We start from the raw sequence: 19,385 nt of genomic DNA, 5'->3' as shown, positions 1-19,385 counted from the left end.
ACCACTGGGAGGAATGTATGCAATGTGTTAATTATTGAAACTGTCCTACCAATTTGATTTGAAACTGTCTCATTGCTATTTGTTTCTCAATACAATTATGGGAAAAAAGAAATTAAAAAGAAAAAAATGAGAATAAAATACGAAAAATAATTGCTTCAAAAGGCCAACAGAAATCAGTATGAGTTATGCAAATTTTTTGAATAGTTAAATATATATTTTTCCTTTCTTTCTTTTGTGCTTTTTCTTATATACATTTTTCCTTCCCACTGAACAGCTTCTTTCCCTTTCACAGTATCTATAGTATCTTTCAAACTATATCTACATTTTCAGGTTCTGAAACTAACAAAACAGTATGTTTCCATATGTGTGTCTAACTTATTTCACTTACCAATACAGTCTCTATTTCCATCAATTTATAAAAGCCTCAAATTTATCTTTTTTGTAGCTCAGTAATACTCCACTGTGCCAAAATACTGTATCTTTTTTATCCATTCTTTGGTTGATGGGCATTTGGTTTATAACCAAGATTTAGCTATGACAAATGGGGTTGCTATAAACATGGTGTACTCATAGTGCTATGGTACGATCATTTCATTTTTTTGGAAAAATACCTAGGAGGGGAATAGCTGGCTTGAATGGGACCTGTAATCTTTCTGGGGAATCTCTTAACTTACTTCAATATTAGTTGTTCCAGCTTGCACTATTACCAACAGGGAAGAAGGTTTCCTTTTACACATATACTCTCCAGCATTTGTTATTGGTTGACTTCTTGATGATAGCCATTCTTTCTGGCATGAGATGGTATTTCACCCCTGTCTTAATTTCCATCTCTTGAATGACTAATGATGTTGAACATTTTTTCATATATTTATTGCCATTTGTATCCTTTCATTTCTGAAGTGCATATCCAACTGATATGTCTATTTTTAGAATGGGTCTTTGAATTTTGAAAGCCTGATTTTCTTTTTAATTCTTTATGTGTTCTTGATAAGAGTCCTCTGTCTGAAGGACAGTCCACTCTAATTTTTTCCCAATTTGTGTGTATTCTTTTTACTCTGTTGGTGATTTTTTTTGATGTGCAGAAATATTTCAAAAAGATAAATAGGGCTGGCTAGATAAATCAGCAAATCAAAGCACCTGCTTAGGCAGACACAAGGATCAGAGTTCGATCCCCACCATGCTGTGCTGACCCCAACCTTGGGGCACACTGAGATGGTGATTGAGACTGGGTGTGGTAGCATGAGCCTATAATCCCAGTGCTTGGGAGGCAGAAAACAGGAGAATCACTATGAGTAGGATCTGTGTAGTGAGACCCTGGAGACCCTGTACTAAAATACATAAAAAAAATGTGACCCCAATTATTGAGTTTTTGATGCAGTTCTCATGCAGTTTGGCTTTTGTTCATGAACTCTCTACCTCTCTAACTACAACTATGTTCTTAGCATTTCTGCCAACTTTCTCCTCCAGAAGATATAGTGTCTGAGTTTTAATATTTAAATCTTTGATTTATTTTGACTGCAGTTTAGTTCATGGTGATAGACATAGCTCTATATTAAGCTTTTGGCATGTGGAGAGCCAATTTTTCCAGCATCATCTATCAAAGAGGCTATCTTTCTTTTAGTGAATATGTTTGACCCCTCTGTCAAAGACAAGGTGGCTGAGTGTGTTTGTAGTTGTGTCTGCATATTCTAATCTGTTCCACTGAACCTCAGAGCAATTTTATTTATTTTTTGTGAATACCCTGGTGATTTTTATTTATTCATTTTAATTTTCAATTTTTAGTTGGAACTAGGGATTGAACTCAGGCCCCTGCGCTTGCCAGGCAAGTGCTTATTCCACTGAGCCATCTCCCGGCCACCCATGTTGATTTTATCACAATGGCTTTATAGTATAATTTCAAGTCAGGCATTCTGATGCCTCCTGGCTTTCGTTTTTTGCCCAGGTTTCCTTTTGCTATTCTAGGTCTCTTTTGGTTCCAGATGAATTTTAGTGTTCTATGTTATGAGTCAATGCCGAAAGAAATGACAAGAAGACTGATGAATATAGTTTCAAAAGGTCTCACTGAGATTAGTCTAGCTCAAAGTGAGCCCAGAGCCACTGAAACATCTCACATTTATTGAGGGCTAAAAATCAATAATCCAGTGATTTGGTCCCATTTGAGCCAATTATATGATGTCCAAAACCAGGAAAAAAAAAAAAAAAAAAAAAACAAAAAACAGTCCCTCTGCTGGTATGTGTGAACTGCAAAATCTTGCTTCTCTTGATTCCCTGGTTCAGCAGACCACTCAGAGTTCAAATTAGATAGAGTAATGGCTTTTTAAATTCATTTTTGGGGGAGACAAAGCCAAACATGAGTCCCATTAAAATTTCCACTCCTGCCCGTAACTCCAAGTGTGAACCAGGTAGGGATAAGCCTTTAAGGAAAGAAGTTGAGGTGTGAGACCTTCCGCATACCCACTGGACCCCTCCAACCCGAACCCAGAACTGGCTTTCTGTAAGACCTTCCGTGTGCTGGCCAGACCCCTCTAGCCAAAGCCCAGGCCTGTGTGTGAGAATTTCTGCCACACTCCCTAGACCTCCCAGGTCCAACCCAGGCCCAGCATGTGTGAGACCTACCTGGGCCCTCTCTGGATCCCTTTCCTACCAGAGCCCAGGCCTGGCATGCTACAGCAGGAGGAAGCTGAGAACAGCAGTCAGACTCAAGCCAGGAATATCTGGAAGAGTTCGAACTTGGCAGATCTGGACCCCATAAGCTGAGACAATTTGCTAGACTCAGGTCTATGACAGCATACTCTCTTTCTCTCTTGATCTGGAGAGGGCATAACAGGTAACCATGGTGAACTAGTCTTCCTGAAAGACCCAGGTACATCAAGGGAAGGTGACCAGACAGAACTTAGAGGAACTAACTTAAATACAAATTCCCAATTTCATATCTGCTTAGATGCACAGACATAATGTTTGCACTTACAGTCTAAAATACAAACCCATTAGTTACAAAAGTTTGTCAATTGCTAAATATCATTACCTATTATTAGTGTCCCTAATTGTACTATTATAAATACAAAACTGTAACTGCCTCAACTACACAGTCTCCCTTGGGTATGAATTTCTGTAGGTGCTAAGGTCATAACTGTGTCAAAGTTCTACAACAGAGGTCCGATGTCCACCCACCCATCCTCTGCCATCCCCCGCCCGGGCTCTCTGGCATGCAGGATAGCCGGTCAGCGGGGAGCCGCCCAGCCAGTGGTGGGAGTCTTGGCGGAGCTTGGTTCTTTCTCTGAACCCACGAACCTCTTTTTCGGGACGCTGAGAGTTCTACCACCCAGAGAGGGCAGAGGCCTCCTGCTTGAGCGCCCTGCCATGCCCCATCCGATGCCAGGCCGCGGAGCAGAGCCCACAGACTCCTCAGCGTCCACCCCCCCTAGCCCCCTGCTGGAAACCTGTGGCCACAGTGGAGCCCTGGAGGGCCTTGAGGGACCCCGGGAGCACGCGTCCTGGCAGCCCTCTACTCCTGTCTTTGCCTCTTAATGCTGTGTATTAAAACTCTCCAGGAGGCGGGAAAGGAGAAACATCCCCCTTCTTCCAGCAGGTGCACAGCATGAGAAGAGGGAGGCAACAGGCCCAGGAGAGTGCTGACAAACTCCTTAGCTGCTCTCAGGGTTTGCCCTCTGGTGGTGCTGGCCATTTACATTTTTAATCAGGGAAAAACAAGTGAGTTTTTTAAAAACAAGATATTCACTAGTGCACACTAAACAGCAACAATCTGCGGGGAATTTTAGCGTGTGCTACCGCCTTAGAAAACTTGCGAAGTGACTGTCTTTGCATCAAAAGCACAGAGTTTAGATCCTAATTCCCACCCGCAGCTGGGTGCCTCCAGGGGAAAAATGCTGGCTGCGGGGGCGGGGCAGGAGAGGGTCTACCCTGGGAGAGAGAAAAAGAAGAGCTCAACCTCTGCCTTACTAGAGAGGAAGTCCGCGCAGAAACAGCTGGAGGAGTCGGGGCTGTGACTTCATCCCTACTTCAGTGTTCCACGGAAAAGAAAATCTTCATATTTAAGACGTGTAGAGTTGGCTTTAAAAGGCGCGAACAGCAGAGAATAAGTAACAAGATATGGCACAACACGTGCATAGATGTTAATCCTCCCCTCAACCCCCCAAGTGTCCGGACCTCTTCTGTCAGTCACATATTTGCATATAGTTTTCAAGGACAAGCTAGAAACCGGCAGTAGACTCAGTACAGTACTTAAATTTTGTTAAAGAAACTGGATGAATAAAGTTATTTAAAGGAGAGCTGTACAGCTTTCTAGGTAAAGGTTTTCTCACCTATTCATAAGGAAATGTCACTCTGAAACAAAATTAAATTAAAAAGACACAATGTTTAAAAAAATAACAAAAATGAAGACATACCCAACCTGGTGATCATTAGATGAAAGCTACCATAAAAGAGAGTTTTTATCTTATTATTTCTTACTCTGCTTTCCCATTGCATCTCTAGGAATGCCTATTAAATGCTTTCAATATACTGTGGAGTACTCAAGTACAGAGGTCCCTCACTAATGGAGGTCACGTTCCAGACACCCCCTCGATAAATGCAAATCAGCGAAGCAGCGAGGTTATATTTTAGTATTTATATATATTTATATTTTATTATAAACCTTTCCCACACTTGTAGAAACACTTCTAATGCTCTTAACCATTTTCTAATTTCATAAAGCTACGTAATTTGAGTAACACAAGTATACTGTATGGTACAGCAAAATCCCACCACATAACGAAAAATCCGGAATAATTTAATATTTTTGAAAACCCGCAAAACAGTGAGTTCGAGAAAGTCGAATTGTGAAACAGCGACAGACTACTAGGAATCCTGAAGTGAGAAAAGTCAGTATACAAAACTTTGGGCTGAGACACTGTTTACCTTTCTTTAGAAAATATTGCTAATTCCAGAGTGCACCAGGCCAAGGCTGTGCGCGGCGCAGCTGGGAGTTCCGAGTGCAAAGTCCTCGGATTGGATGCTCTGGCCTGCCATCCAGTGACGTCACACCGGGACCGCAGGAAAGCGTTTGGCGCCCTTCCAACTCCGGTGGGGGTGGAGATCCGTTGTCAGGGCGACGAGTGTACACCAACCGAAGCTAACCGCTTCAGAAGCAAAGTCATTGGATAGACTTCGGACTGCTGCCTAGCAGAGAGGGGCTGCAGGCGCCATGAGTCAGAGGCAGGTGCTACAAGGTAGGCCCTGGGGCACGAAGACGGGAGGCACCCTACGGGCTGGCAGCGGAGCCCTTACCCCGCGAACTTCCCTCTGCAGGGCTGGAGGAGTATCAGAAAGCCAGGCTCCAGTTCGTGCAGAAGGTGGCGGAGCAAGCGACCAGGCCCCAGAACATCCAGACGCTGCAAAACGCGGGTGAGCTTCACCGGAACCGCTCCCGGGCTCGGACCTCCCTCGCCTCGACCCCACCACCCCGCGCAGTCCCAAGCCTACTGCTCTGCCAGGGTCGCCTGAGCGTTGCGGGGGGAGGGGACCCCGAGTTCCTGCACCCCGTCTAAGGCTAGAGAAGCGTTGGCTTCCTGTATTCTGAAGCCGGCTGCGAGGGCAAAGCTTCCAGTTGGATGCGATCTCCCCTTTTCCTGTCTTCAGTGCTTTTGGGCACTTTGTCAGGTTGAGTCAGAGCCCCTGGAGGCATTTTTCTGGATGGGAATTTACGTTGATTAGATCCTTTTTATAAGGGTGCTGATACTTGTCACCCTGCCTTTGATCACCTGTTTCCTCACAGCAAAGAATTCCAGACTGGTGCACAGTGTTTCTTGGTTTGGATTAGTGAAAGGGACATGAAATTCTTGAATCTTTTTCAAGTGAGTGAAAACAGGTTAAAATGAAAACAAAACATAAACACCGCGTAGCTTAGCGCGATCTTTGTTTTAGGCCGTATTCTATCCCTTAGTCTGAATTCAGTCTCCCCCATCCACCCTCCTCTTCACTCTCCTTTTCCCTCTTTTACCCTTTACAATTTTTTCTTTTGTATTAAAGATTCTTCCACCACCCTCTGAACCGTAAGGTAGCAGTTTATTATTACTATGTATAAGACAACTTAAGTTTGTAGAAGAGTGTAGGATCTTTAAACTATTGTAAATTAACACATTAAAATAAATTAAGAACGTTTTGACAGAGGAAAATTATTTAGACTTAATGTTTACTTTGGATTTCTTGGAGAAGAATTACTACTACACATAAATTTTTTTTTCCACTGATAATCTTGTTTTCTTTTTGAGTTTTATTTTAAGGGGAGATGACATATCTAAGATAGAGAAAGTGTAAACTTTTTATTCTCTAAAAAAGCTTCTCAGTTTTAATTTAAATTCAAATAAAATTGTAAGAAATAATAGAGATTCCTTTATTTAGTTTCTCTGAATGTTAACTTCTTAGGAGACTGTAATATTACCTGAGAACCAAGATGATGACATTGATCACAACTCATAGATTTTACTCAGGTTTCCCCAGTATACTTGTGTATTATGATTCTTTTGTATGTACCACTACCATAATCAGTATACAGAATGATTATTGCAAGGATCCCTCGTATCATTCAATCTCGCTGCCCTCCCTAACCATGAGTAACCACTAGTTCTTTAGAAATACTCTGTTCTGACAAAGTTATTTCAGAATTCATAATCTTCTATAGTTTTTGCATGTAAATTGTCTTTATTCTCTGTGATGTGTGTCTGTGTATGTATGTATACCCCTCAGTACCCAGACAATACTTCACATGTAATGTTTCATATACACGAACTAATTTTATTAAAGCATTTTACATTTGCATACTTTTTTATTTCTTTGAGTCCTCCTCAATGACCTTTTTGAGTTGATACTTGTTATATACAAAGATTTACTTTGGACACATGTATAAAACTTAAGGTATAGAATATCAGCTTTTAGTAGAGTACAGTGTAGACTGTGGACTTCCTTCCTTCCTTCCTGGCCTCCTTGGTCTCAAGCAATGCCTTCTGCCTCATTCTCCCAAATTGCTAGTACTTACATATATGCCCCACTGCACACTACTTACATTATCAAATTTAATCTAACTTGCAGGCTAAGTGAAGACCAAAGTTGTAAGTAATTTAGATTTGATGTTTATAGCCTGGCTTGTGAAGAAATTGAATACAAAAGGAATATAGCAATATGTTGAAATCTGCTTTTTTTTCCTTTATCTTAATGACATAATAAGCCTGTTTTCCTGGGAAACTTATTTTGGATGTGTTTTATTTTAGAGATTTGATTTCAGCATTTCTTTCGTTGCTTTAAACACTGATCATACATATCTGAATGTATTTTTCTTTTAATTAAACAACCCGTAAATGTTGTTATGCAAACCTTTCCTTAGTCAATTTAACCAAATTATTTACTCTTAAAAAATCACCATTGATTTAAAATGCTTTTGAATAAACCACAATATGTGCTTATCACTTCTGTGCTACAGTTATTTTATTTAGAGGAGTGCTTGCAGTTTGACAGTGACTTTGCAATGCGCTTTACTACTGTCTTTGGCATATCATCTATATATTTGGTAAGATTTTGTTATCTCTCTTTCTCCCCAGCATGCTGTTAGTAGCCATGTATTACGGATCCAAGGTAACATGAAAAACATTTTACAAATAGGCTTCTTGATCAATTGGTAGTTCTCTTACTAAGAATTTCAAGCCATTGTATATGAAAGGAATATTAAAGGTGAAGATTATCAGTATATTTTATTATACCTTAAATCTCATATTTCTTGCTGTATTTTTGAGGTGCTGAGAGAAACTGACTTATTTAATAGACCCAAAGTAATCCAAATATTCCAAGATCTCTTAGAATATTTAAAAAAAAATTTTAGTAGTCAAAATTGGTATTAAGAACTATGTGCAAAGTGTCTAGACTCTTAAGAGTTTTTTTTTTTTTTTTTTTTTTTTTCAGGACTGGGGATCAAACTTGGGGAGATTTTTTTCTTAAATAAGAAATGATGAATGAGAAATGAAAATGGTTTTATTTTCTTTAAATCAAATAAACATGAAAAAGTTGAATTTTGTAAAATCTTTGTATATACTCTCAAACATTATAGCTTTAAACAATTACATTTTGAAGATATTTAAAAATTAATTTTGATACTTCCTCTGAATAATCAGGAACACATGACTGTAATACTAAAGATCATACATGGTTTTATCGATTATAAAATTTCACCAATTGGAGGTAGTTGGTTAGTTATAAAATTTAAAAAATGTGTTGTGGCATTTGGGAATACAAAATGGCAATAAAAACACCAAGAAAAATAATTTCAAACTGTTTAATAAACTTCCAAATGATTTCTTTTTCTTTTTTTCTTTTATTTTCTGTATTTAGGACAGGTTCTACAGGGTCAAAAGGGTCTCACTATGTTGATCGGACTTGTAGTAATTCTCCTGTTTTCAGCTTCCCAAGCACTGAGATTACTGGCACAAGCCACCATGCCCAATGTCAATTGCCATTCCAGTGCACCCAGAGGGCAGGGCCGGCATGGCAGGCCCAGGGATGGAAGCCTAGCTGCTGTGCTATGCCTACGCAGGTACTTTATTCCGCTGAGCTATCAGGCCTGCCCCAATTTATTTTTCTAAGTGGGGGTAAAGTTATGTAATATTTTACATAGAACCTGCAGTAAAATGTGGCAAGTCAGTACTTACATCCATTTTCCAAACAGTAAAAATGAAGGAGTTTTATAACATTTTAAATAGACATCTGTATGAAAATATTTTGCTAATTAAGGCAATTGAGTGGTTTCTCAGTTACTCTTCTCTCATTGCTGGGATAAATACCTGACACTCAAAATGAGGGAAGGAAAGGTTTCTTTAGCTCACAGTTACTGGAGGTTTCAAGATAGTGGAAGAGAGGCTGGGATGCCTTAGTGTGCAGGATGACCCTCTCCACATCTCTCGGAAAGCACAGGCTAGCCAGTTTAAATGTTCATACCTCTGTGGCCCTGCCCCTAGGGCCCTGTCCTGGTTCTCTGGCTCTACCACTCAAACCACTCATTGCTCCTCTAGCTGTGTCTGTCCCATAATTTATATGAGGTTTTAGGGGGACAAATAGACACCATAATATTCTGCCCCCAGGCCCCCAAAGTCTCCTGCATATCTCTTTGTCCAAAAGGCATTTTCATCCATCGCTGAGAGTTGCCAAAGTCCCAACAGTTTCAGCATTGCTGAAAAGTCAAATTCCCAAGGCACCCCCTAGATCTAAGGCAAACTCTCTCAACTGTGAGCCCCTGTACAAATGAAAAGTTAAATAATTCAACATTCAAAGGCACAAGATAAATGCTATTCGGAAAGGTATACACAGAAGGATAAAAAACCATTGGGACCTAAACAAGTCCAAAATCCAGCAGGGCAAGCCTTAAGTCCTACATCCTAAGTAGAGCATCCAAAGCTTAAGTCCTACATCCTTAAGTATTGTTCCTAAGTGGAACATCCAAAGCAATCTGGCAAATTGTGAACTCCATGTGGTTCCGCACCTGTGGTGCTCTTAGTGGTAGTTCCCATGGCTTCTCTTTTAGGCCGGCTTTACTCCCTTTACGCAGTTTCCCTTAGGTGATCCACATTCCTCGCTTTTCCAAACTTCTGTGATTTCCGCTGAATAGGCTTCTCACTCACAGATTCACACATTGCCCTCTCAGGGGCACACTGCCTGGCCTCCCAGGCCTCCTTCTGAAATCTAGGTGGAAGCCTTCTTAACCTCAGAACGCCTGCATTCTGCATTCACCTAAAACCAGTGCCATGTGGATGATGCCAATGTCTGCTGCCAGCTGGAGCAGTAGCCAGGCTTTCCTCTCTCTTGGCTGTAGTGGTTGAGTGCCTGGATCACTGGGCACTCTGACCCTGATTCCAAGAAACAAATTCTCCATGCTGGCACCATTCTGTAATCTGACATGGCTGCCACCTCCATTCTGGAACATTGTGTGCCTGCTGCCTCCATTCTGGAAAATAGGGCTCTGTAGCTTTCTCCTCAAAGCAAAGTCCCTTGTGCTTGGGTTCTCACCCTGCAAAGAATGGAGACCTATTACCTCCTGTGATGTCCTCAGGCTATCCTTTCTATTCTTTCCTTCCTGAGCAATGGAGATCTCAGCTCTATTTTTGCACTCCACATTCTTCCTGGTGCATCTTTTCTGGCCAAACTCAATTTTAGATCATTCTGCTGAGCTTCTTGCTGTTCATTCTCAACATAAATCTGACTAAGATCCCCCAACAATAACCATGTCATCACAGGCTCCTGAGTTCAATCCCCAATACTGTAAAATAAATAAATAAATAAATAAATAAATAAATAACCATGCCACTGCCCCAATATTGGCTGCTTTGAGATTTCTTTTGAAAGATTAATTAGTGCTCCATGTTTAACTTCAGTCTCAGAAAAAGTTTCTGGACATGGGCAAAATGCAGACAAACTTTCTGCCAAGCAAAAACACAAATGATCTGGAGTCCAACCATCGATGCAGTCCTTCTTCCCAGCAGTAACCTCCTCAGCCTGGTGTTTACATGCTGGCTTTCTATCAGTTTTCTGGTCTGAGCGCTGATCAGAATCTCCCCTACAGAACAGCCCAAGCTGTTTCAGCGCTTCACTCTTTGGCATCATCTCCAAACCTTTCCTATGTCTTCCAATAAGCCATTTCTAAATGCTTGTAATCCATATTGTCAGGTTTAGCCACAGCAACAACCCCACTTCTGGAACAAATTCTGTCTTAGTTACTCTTCTCTCATTCCTGGGACAAATACTTGATACTCAAGCTTAGAGAAGGAAAGGTTTATTTAGCTCACAGTTACCCTAAGTTTCATAGTTGAAAGCAGCCTGAATTATATAGCAAGACCTCAAGACACTGCCATTCCGTGCTACGTGGTCTGAAAGAGAGACTGGGATGCCACTGTGTCCAGGATGGTCTGCTCCAAACTTCTAAGAGACCACACAGGGTGGGGGGAAGAGACAGACAGTGTGTGCTGTCAGTTTAATGGTTTGGGCCTCTCTGTTCCCACACCTTGAACTCTGCCCTGGTTATCTGACTCTGCCCCTCAAGCCATTGCTTCTTCTCCAGCAGAGTTTGCCCCATGACCTACATGATGCTTTGGGAGGACAACTAGATACAAACCATAACAAGTGGGTTCAAGATTTAAGAAATTCAGTAATATATGGTATATGATTTTATTTATTTATTTATTTTTTTATTTTTATTTTTTATTTTTTTGCCAGATCAGCCCTGGTGGGGCTGACCCAGCATGTGGTGCCACAGATCAAACTGCTGTCCCTGTGCTTTGCCTAAGCTTGCCTAATCAGGCCCTTTAGATCATTGAGCTATCTCGCCAGCTACTGGTATATGATTTTAAATGATGTGTGTGAAACTGAATGAAAATCTTCTAATTATTTTTTTAGCTCAACATGCTATGAGAAAGAAAACTATTAGCATTCATGATGTTGTTAAAACATGTGCATGTATTGCAATTCTTTTATAGAAACCTGGGGTTCTAAAGGATAGTGAAACAGAAAAGACAGCAGAATGACTTCCAAACATTTAACCAATTATGTTATTTAAGTTTGATGTATTTTGTCAATATAGAAAAAGTGTAACACTTTTTAAAAAAAAATATTTAGTACAGGGTCTACAGAGTCTCACTCTACAGATTGGACTTGTAGTGATCCCCCTGTTTTGGGAGTCCTAAGAGCTGGGATTACAGGCTCATGCCACCAGGCCCAGTCTCAGTCACTGTCTCAGCAATGTGCCCCAGGAATAGGGCTGGCACAGAACTGGTCCTTGTGCTTTGCCTAAGCAAGCACTTTAGTCAGCTGATTGTCTGGCCAGTCTGAGTTTAGCACTTTGAGTGACTGAGCCAGAAGGATCAGAAATCAAGCCTAGCCTGAGCAACTTTGCAACATACTGAAAAATAGAAAAGGCTGGGGATGAAGTTAAGTATTAAGGCTCTGAGTTTAACCTGTTTTACTACATATACAGAAATACACACAAGATCTTAAAATTGTGAATATAAAAGATAATTAGCTGAAGCACTGACCTTTTCTAAATATAGGAATGGAAAAATTTGTTACATATGCTTAAGTAGAAAATACGCCAGGATGTTATAAAAACTCTTGAGTTTGTATGTACCTAACAATTTAGGAATTATTTCTCCTGAAATCAAAAGACTATTCAGTTCTATTCTATGTTGCAAATCACTGTTCTTACCTGAGCATTTATGTGTTTTATTATCAAAGTGTTGGGACATAGAAGAAAACAATAGAGTGAAGACAAAAGTCTTATTGTTGTCTTAGATAGAATGGAGAATTTAAAAAATAATCTATAGATGAACCTATACAAGGGTGAGACTTATAAATGGCAAATGTTGGAAGGTTAAAACTTAATGGTCTAGGTTAAATTGTTTTCTGCAAAATTGTTTGAATAACTAAATACTCCACAATTCTACTTTACATTTGTCTGTTGTTTCAGGGCCTTTGCTTTTTTGTTTGGGAATTTATCTACTTTTCTTTTTCTAATTTCTATTCATTTGTTTAATGGCATTTTACATATTGACTCCTTAGGCAAGCCTTCCCTGAGCTCTTAAAGTCAGTTAAGTGTCTTAATTTATGCTACATTAACTCTTAATTTCTCTCTCTATCTCACTCTCCATCTCTCTCCATCTCTCTCTCTCTTTCTCTCTCTCTCACCCCCCCTCCTCTCTTCCTTTTTCTCTCTCTCTATTTGCAGTACCGGGGGATTGAACTCAGGACCCTGCACTTGCCAGGCAAGGGCTTATTCTACTGAGTTATCTCCCCAGCCCTCATATTTCTCTTTGATATTAATAAGTTTTGTTTTCCCTAGTAATCATAAATGCCCTGCCTACCATAATTCTTAAAAGAGAATAAATATGCAAAATATATAAATATAAAGTATGTAGTGAACATAGCTTCTTCATCTGTTTTGATTGTTATTGCTTTGAAGTTCAAATTATCTGCAAATAGAATAGCTACCTCTGATTTTTTCTGGGTTCCTATTCATATGGAGTACAATTTTCCATCCTTTGACTTTCAGCTTATGAATTTTTACATTAAATGTGTTTTCTTTTCTTTTTTTTTTTTTTTTCACAACCGGGGATTGAACTCCGGCCCTTACACTTGCCAGAGAAGTGCTGATTGCACTGAGCCAAATATGTTTCTTGTATACAGCATATTGTTAAAAACTTCTTTCTTGGTCCATTCTTTCCACTGTTTCTTTTTGACAGGTGAATTGAGACTATTTACATTAATAAGTAAAACTGGTATGTATTGTCTTATCTTTGCCATATTATATTTCTGCTCTTGGTTCCCTGTCCTTCCACTCTTCAGTTGCTTCCCCTGCCTGGTAGCCTCTTTCTATTGGTGTTATTGGAATTTTAGTCATTTTTATATTTTTAAAATATCATTTAGTAAACTTAATAGTGTTGTTTCAGTGATCATTACTGTCTTAAGCTATTCTTTGTCTTGGAAATATCTTATTTATCCATCAATTTTTGAAGATATTTTTGTAGGGTACATCAATTTGGGTTGGAAATTGTTTTCTTTCAGGACTTGAAATACTTCATGCTCTCCTTGACTTCAGGGTTTATATTGACAAGTCTGCTGTTGGTCTAATGGGCTTTCCTTTATAAGCAATTTGTCTTTTTTTCCTCTAACAGCTTTTTTTTAATAACTTGCTTTTATTAAACAGGAGAGGGAAATCACATTTTTTAAAGCAATAGATATTTCAACAGCTTCAGGGAAAACCAACTTAATATCAGCTTGTTTGAAAGTATCTTTTAAAATAAATGAGAAATTAAATTCTTGAAGCAGAGAGAGGATACCAAAAAGCTCTAGGCCTTGACAAATTAGGTGCTGTGTAGCTTCACCATTTGAGTTTTCATGTAAATGTATAGTAAATTAGAATAATAGCATCTGAACAACACATGACTATTTTCTCATTTCACTTGAAATAAACCAGAATTTCTGGAACTTCCAAATAATAAAGTTTTCCAATATGAATATATGCCTACTATTCCTTTCTACATACCAAATGTGCAATAATTGTACAATATTATCAATATTCTCACAGAAAGATTTTTAAGGCTTTTGGCATATAAAGTAAGTAATATTTGTGTGTCTGTGTCATAATTATATACAGAAAATATTTAAAATTTTCCTGTGCAACTTATACTCTAAAGACTAAAGCACCAAGTGTTCATGTACATACAGTATTGAAATATGCTTCCTCTAACTTTGACACTGATTTGTAATTATAAAATGAATGAACTAATCTTGTATATTAATGATTCATCAATGAAAATAATTGAAATTTATATACTTAATTGATGTTGCTGATTTACTACATCATTCTTTCAGCACAAAACAGCCTGAAATGTAACATAAACATTTCCAATTAAACTAACACTGAGGCAGTAAGTTTCAGGTCTGTTTGCTGGAGTGTCTCATAAGAAAAGTCTACAAATCTTCACTTATACTTGAAGTCACCACTAGAGAGAGTATGTCTTCAATAAAATGTAATTATTCCTCATTTGAAAAACAATGAAGTCATTTATAGCTTGTGTTAAAGTTCTACAGCAGCATATTTAATTTTTACAATGAAACCCCCTCAAATTATAAATTATAATAATTCTTCTTTTGGCATAATAGCCATAGCATAAAATCTCAAACTTTAACAGGTAATATATTAGTGTACATCTGAATATACATTCGCCCACATTCTCCATTGGCGTGAAGCAAGTCCAGAAGGCAGAAGCAGGAGGTGACATATGTGGGGTCACACTTAACAGCTCTCCTGGCCCTTAGAGGACAGGGCGTGGCCGAGTCTTGACCTTCCATTCACAGATATTGTATTTGATGGAAAGGTAACTAGGCCTGGGCTAGGACTGGCTCCGGGGGTTCCTGGGATGTGGCAGAAATTGCTACTTGGTGGGGGGTTGGGGGGTACTACAGAGTGGTGGGGTCATCCCAAGTGGGTGAAAGAGAGTCTCACCCATGCTGTGCCTGGGCTGGGACCAGTAGGTCCCACCGGCGCAGGGTAGCAGGAAACTCTCCCACACACTCACCAGGCCTGGGCTAGGACTTCTAACAGCTTTTAATATTGTTTTTGTGCTGAATTTCTGGAATCTTGATTATTATATGCCTGGGTGTAGGTTTATTTTGGTCATATCTAATTGGAGTTCTATATGCCTCACTTAAGGTATGCAAAATTCTCTTCCTCTACTTGGAAAGTTTTCTGCTTATTACTTTTGCAAAAAATCTTTTTATAACCTTTGTCCTGACTCCTGCTTTCTCCTTGATGCCAATTATATTATTGTTCTTTTCATTATTTTGCAGCTGCTGAACTGTTATTTGCTGCCCCCTTGTTATCTTAGAAAGATCTTTTCTGTTGTGATCACTGATCTTGATTCTGTTTTCCAAGTATGATAGTCTTTATTCACTTTCATTCACATAGTTTTAATGGAATTTTCAATTTTCAGCATATGTTTCATGCATTTTATTTCTTTCCTATGTTGGGAATTCATGGTCTTCATCATTTTTGTATGCTTTTGTAATTTTTTTAAAAATCTGTGTCTGTACTAGATTTGCTGAAAAAGTTCTTCATTATCATCATCATTTCTTTTTTTTACCTGAAAGGTTATTTCTAATGATTTCCTCTATAGTCTAATGAATTTGTGTCTTTACTTCTGTTGCTATCATTTCAGAAAGCTCATGTTTTTAATTTGGTAGTATCTCACTGTATCCTGGACTTATTCCAGGTGGGCTGGAGGTTTGGAGCTCAATTTTACTTCTCTGTCTTACTGTTTTCTATTTTTAAAACTTTTATTTTGTTTTCTTCATTGAATCTTGTAAGTTTTTGTAGTTGATAGCTTTATCACTAGCATCAAGGCCTCCATATGAAATTTGTTCTTCAGTGCACTTCTATGTCAGAGAGGTTCTTTGCTTTTGTGTCTCTCCCAAGGTCCCACTTTCCCAGTTTTTTAAGTGTGAGATGTTGGTATCTATTTGGCGCAGTCCCCATTGTTTTGCTGCTAGGCTGTGATGATGATTATTACTCCAGAGCTTTCTGATATGGTTATATAAGGCAGAATAATTAATTACAACAGGTATGACATCCTGGCTAAAGCAGTACAATTAGGAATGGCAGTAGCATGAAGCACAGCATAGAAATTCACAAACTATGACAACTATTAATTTGGTAGTTTTAGCCAGAGGAAGAAAATCTAGTTATATAAGAAAACCCATCATAAATTGGAAGCATGTATGCAAGCTGTTTACCTTAGTATAGTGATTTTACAATATATTGGTAAATTTAAGAGGGAGAGTCGATAAAACAGATAAATGAAGAGAAATATAGTGGAATCAAGGCTGGATGATCATGCAAGCTTTAGAAAAGTAGGGAAGAGAAGAGAACAGAAAGAATGAAGAAGTGAGCCAGTGATTATTGAAGCTAACCAGAATTAGAGAGAACATTCACTCATGAAACTACTAAATCAAAAGATAATTGAGGAAAGGAAGATTGATGAATAGATTAACAAACAAATGTAGATAAAGACCTAAAAATAGAAAGAAAAATATTAAGATATAAAAAAAAATAAAATTCCTGTGGTAGCCATTAAGAGCCCAAACCTACTGGGGAACCAGCCTCTTCAGAGCATGTAGTAGTTTGTACTGGATGTGGGGCTGATCTTAGCTTCCAGATTGGGCAATTGGGACTGTGACCAGTCTGCAGCCAATACACTTTGTATGTCCCTTGATAGTCTGTTGACTCCTTACCCTGACTGCAGCTCCCTGATCATAGATTTCTACCGTGATTGTCCCTCATGTAGTCACTGTTGGAACATAACACTGGAAGCTGAAATGAAGCCAAACTTGCAGCTTCTTTGAGTCTGAGGTTCAGCTGATCCCTCCCTAGCTTACTGTACCACTCTCTTCAGTGGATGTCTGGTGCTGGGACTAGAGTTACTCACCAGCTTTGGTACCAGACAGCATCTGCTGTTTTATTCCACTGTTTTCTTTCTCTCTGAAGGCTTCTGGAGATCAGTACTTTCACTGTGTCTGTAGATATAATTTTCCTTTCTCATGAACCATGAGCCACAAACCAAAGAGAAGTGCTGGTTCTTCTTTTTGTATGTTATGTTCTGTCTCCAATTTTTCTTCTCTGTAGGCGGCAATTTCCTGTCAGACCCTTCCAGAATCACAGGGTTCTATCACCTTTTTTTCATCTCTGAGTTGTTATTTTTAAGTGTCTGCATTCTCGATCTTGGGAAGGCCCAACACATTTTAATAGATCACTGACATTAGGTCTATTCACATGGTTGTGTAACCATCAATAAAAAACCACAAAATTGTTTTCTGCAGTGATTATAACAATTTTGTTTCCACTAACAATGTAAAATGGGTCCAATTTTTCTATATCTTCACAAACAATTGCTATTTTTGTTTTTAAAAACAAATAATAAATAATCCTAATGGATGTGAAGTGGCACTATTGTTGTTTTGATTTTTATTTCCTGGGCATTAATGATATCAAGCACCTTTTCTTGTGCTTATTAGACACCGGTATATCTTCTTTGGAGAAAAGTCACATTATGTCCATTTTTAATTTGCTGTCATTATCAAGTATTACATGGTATTTTATAATGAACATGTACCATTTTAACTAAAAGAGTATAATAGTCTAAAAATAAAACCTAAATTTGTTAGCATACATTTAAAGCTTTATAATAAATGCACTAATGAAGCAAATATAAAATATGCTTAGAATAGCTTTAAAATAATTACAGGCAATAATTTCAGTTAAGATATAAAAAAAGTTGGTGAATGATGTCTATTCTTAAACCAAACCATATAACTAAAAAAGTAAAATAAAATCATTAAAATGAAAGCCCAACAAGGTGTGTCTTAGTTACATTTTACTCATTTCTGGGACAAATACCCAGCACTCAAAATGAAGGAAAGAATGGTTTACTTAGCTCACAGTTAATGGAGCATTCAGTCCATATTCCACTGGCTCTAAGGCAAAGGACATCAGTTCACCTGGCAGAAAACAATGAAGAGCAGAGGAGGAGCAGGAGCTGCGGCAGTGTCCATCAAGCCTCTCTCTTCCTTCTGCTCTGACTGCAAAGACTGGCACTCCACAGTGAAGATCGGAGCTCTTCCACAGTCGCCCAGCCACAAAGATCAAGCTCCTCCAAAGACTGAGACTTCTCCACGGAAGCGGGGCAGGGTGGCAGGAAACCAGGCATGGCAGCTTCCTGCCTTTCTCAATTCCAGGGCCCTGCCCACCTGCAGGGCTAAGCCCCCATGCTGAGAACTGCTGGAGCTGATTCAGCCAAGTTGACACAATGTATCAACTATCACAAGGTGGTACACACCTTTAATATCATTCAAGAGAGTCAATCAAGAGAATCATGAGTTTGAGGCCAGCCTGGATGACACTCCAAGGTCCATTCTTGAAAACCAAATTTCACTTAAACACTGTCTGAAAAGATAGTTCCATAGAAAAAATTGTATAATTCAGTGTCTATGTAATTAAAATCATAATGATTCTAATATGATAAAGATATAGTATTTACAGCATTTAGAAAAGTGAGCAGACTTTATTTCCTTTGGACACACATTCACAAATGTCACTTGTTTTCAACTAGACCTCTAAAATACCAATAAGCAGTAAGATTAAGTCATATATGTGACAAAACTATGAGATATATGAAAAACCCAACCTTTAAAAATCCAGAAAGTTACTCTTAGTTATTCTTAGTTACTCTTAGTTATTCTTCTCTCATTATTGGGATAAATAACCGACATTCAAAATGAAGGAAGGAAAGGTTTATTCAGCTTACAGTTACTGGAGGTTTCAGTCCATACTCAGCTGGCTCCAAGACAAAGTGGCACATGGCAGTGAGCAATCTTTCATGGTGGTAGCAAAGAGCAAAGAGTAAAGAAAGTGGCAGCAAATCAGGCAGCTAGGTATCCTCTCTCTCCTCTTTACATTGTAATGCAAATTACATGCCCCAAAGCAGATGCAGCACCCACACCCACAATAATCAATCACAAACTCCAGAAGCCACCCCATGGTAAGTCTAGTTTTAGTCTTTGGCATGTAGAAGCCAGATTTTCTAGAATGATTTACTACAAATGGTATCTTTCTTCCAATGGGCACATTTGGCCACTTTGTCAAAAGTGAGGTAGTGAGTATGTTTGGTGTTCTTTCTGTAACTTTTAATCTTTTCCATTGATTCTCTGGTCTGTTTTTTGCCAGTACCATACTATTTTATATTCCCAACTTATTTTTCTGCCATTACATCTGTGAACAGTTTTCAATGGTTCTTTCTTTCTTTCTT

General features: G+C 38.8%; 1 protein-coding gene across 3 annotated transcripts in view; it reads left to right on the top strand.

Moving 5' to 3' along the window:
* The first annotated feature begins 5,069 nt into the window (after nt 1-5,069).
* The window catches only part of LOC101589209 (sperm-associated antigen 6), a 105,915-nt gene continuing 91,599 nt past the window's right edge, over nt 5,070-19,385 (top strand). The window contains exons 1-3 of one of the 3 annotated variants that reach the window (XM_023701984.1): nt 5,070-5,228; nt 5,308-5,403; nt 13,266-13,301. In XM_023701984.1, coding sequence (XP_023557752.1) covers nt 5,204-5,228; nt 5,308-5,403; nt 13,266-13,301 — 157 coding nt within the window. In that variant the 5' untranslated portion in view covers nt 5,070-5,203. The remainder of the gene's footprint in view (nt 5,229-5,307; nt 5,404-13,265; nt 13,302-19,385) is intronic. The other 2 variants (XM_012517089.2, XM_023701985.1) reach the window with 2 other exon arrangements.

The sequence above is a fragment of the Octodon degus genome, unplaced genomic scaffold (genome assembly GCF_000260255.1).
Source record: "Octodon degus isolate 3935 unplaced genomic scaffold, OctDeg1.0 scaffold00145, whole genome shotgun sequence".
Taxonomy (NCBI): Eukaryota; Metazoa; Chordata; class Mammalia; order Rodentia; family Octodontidae; genus Octodon; species Octodon degus.
This window is presented reverse-complemented; position numbering and strand designations above follow the sequence as displayed.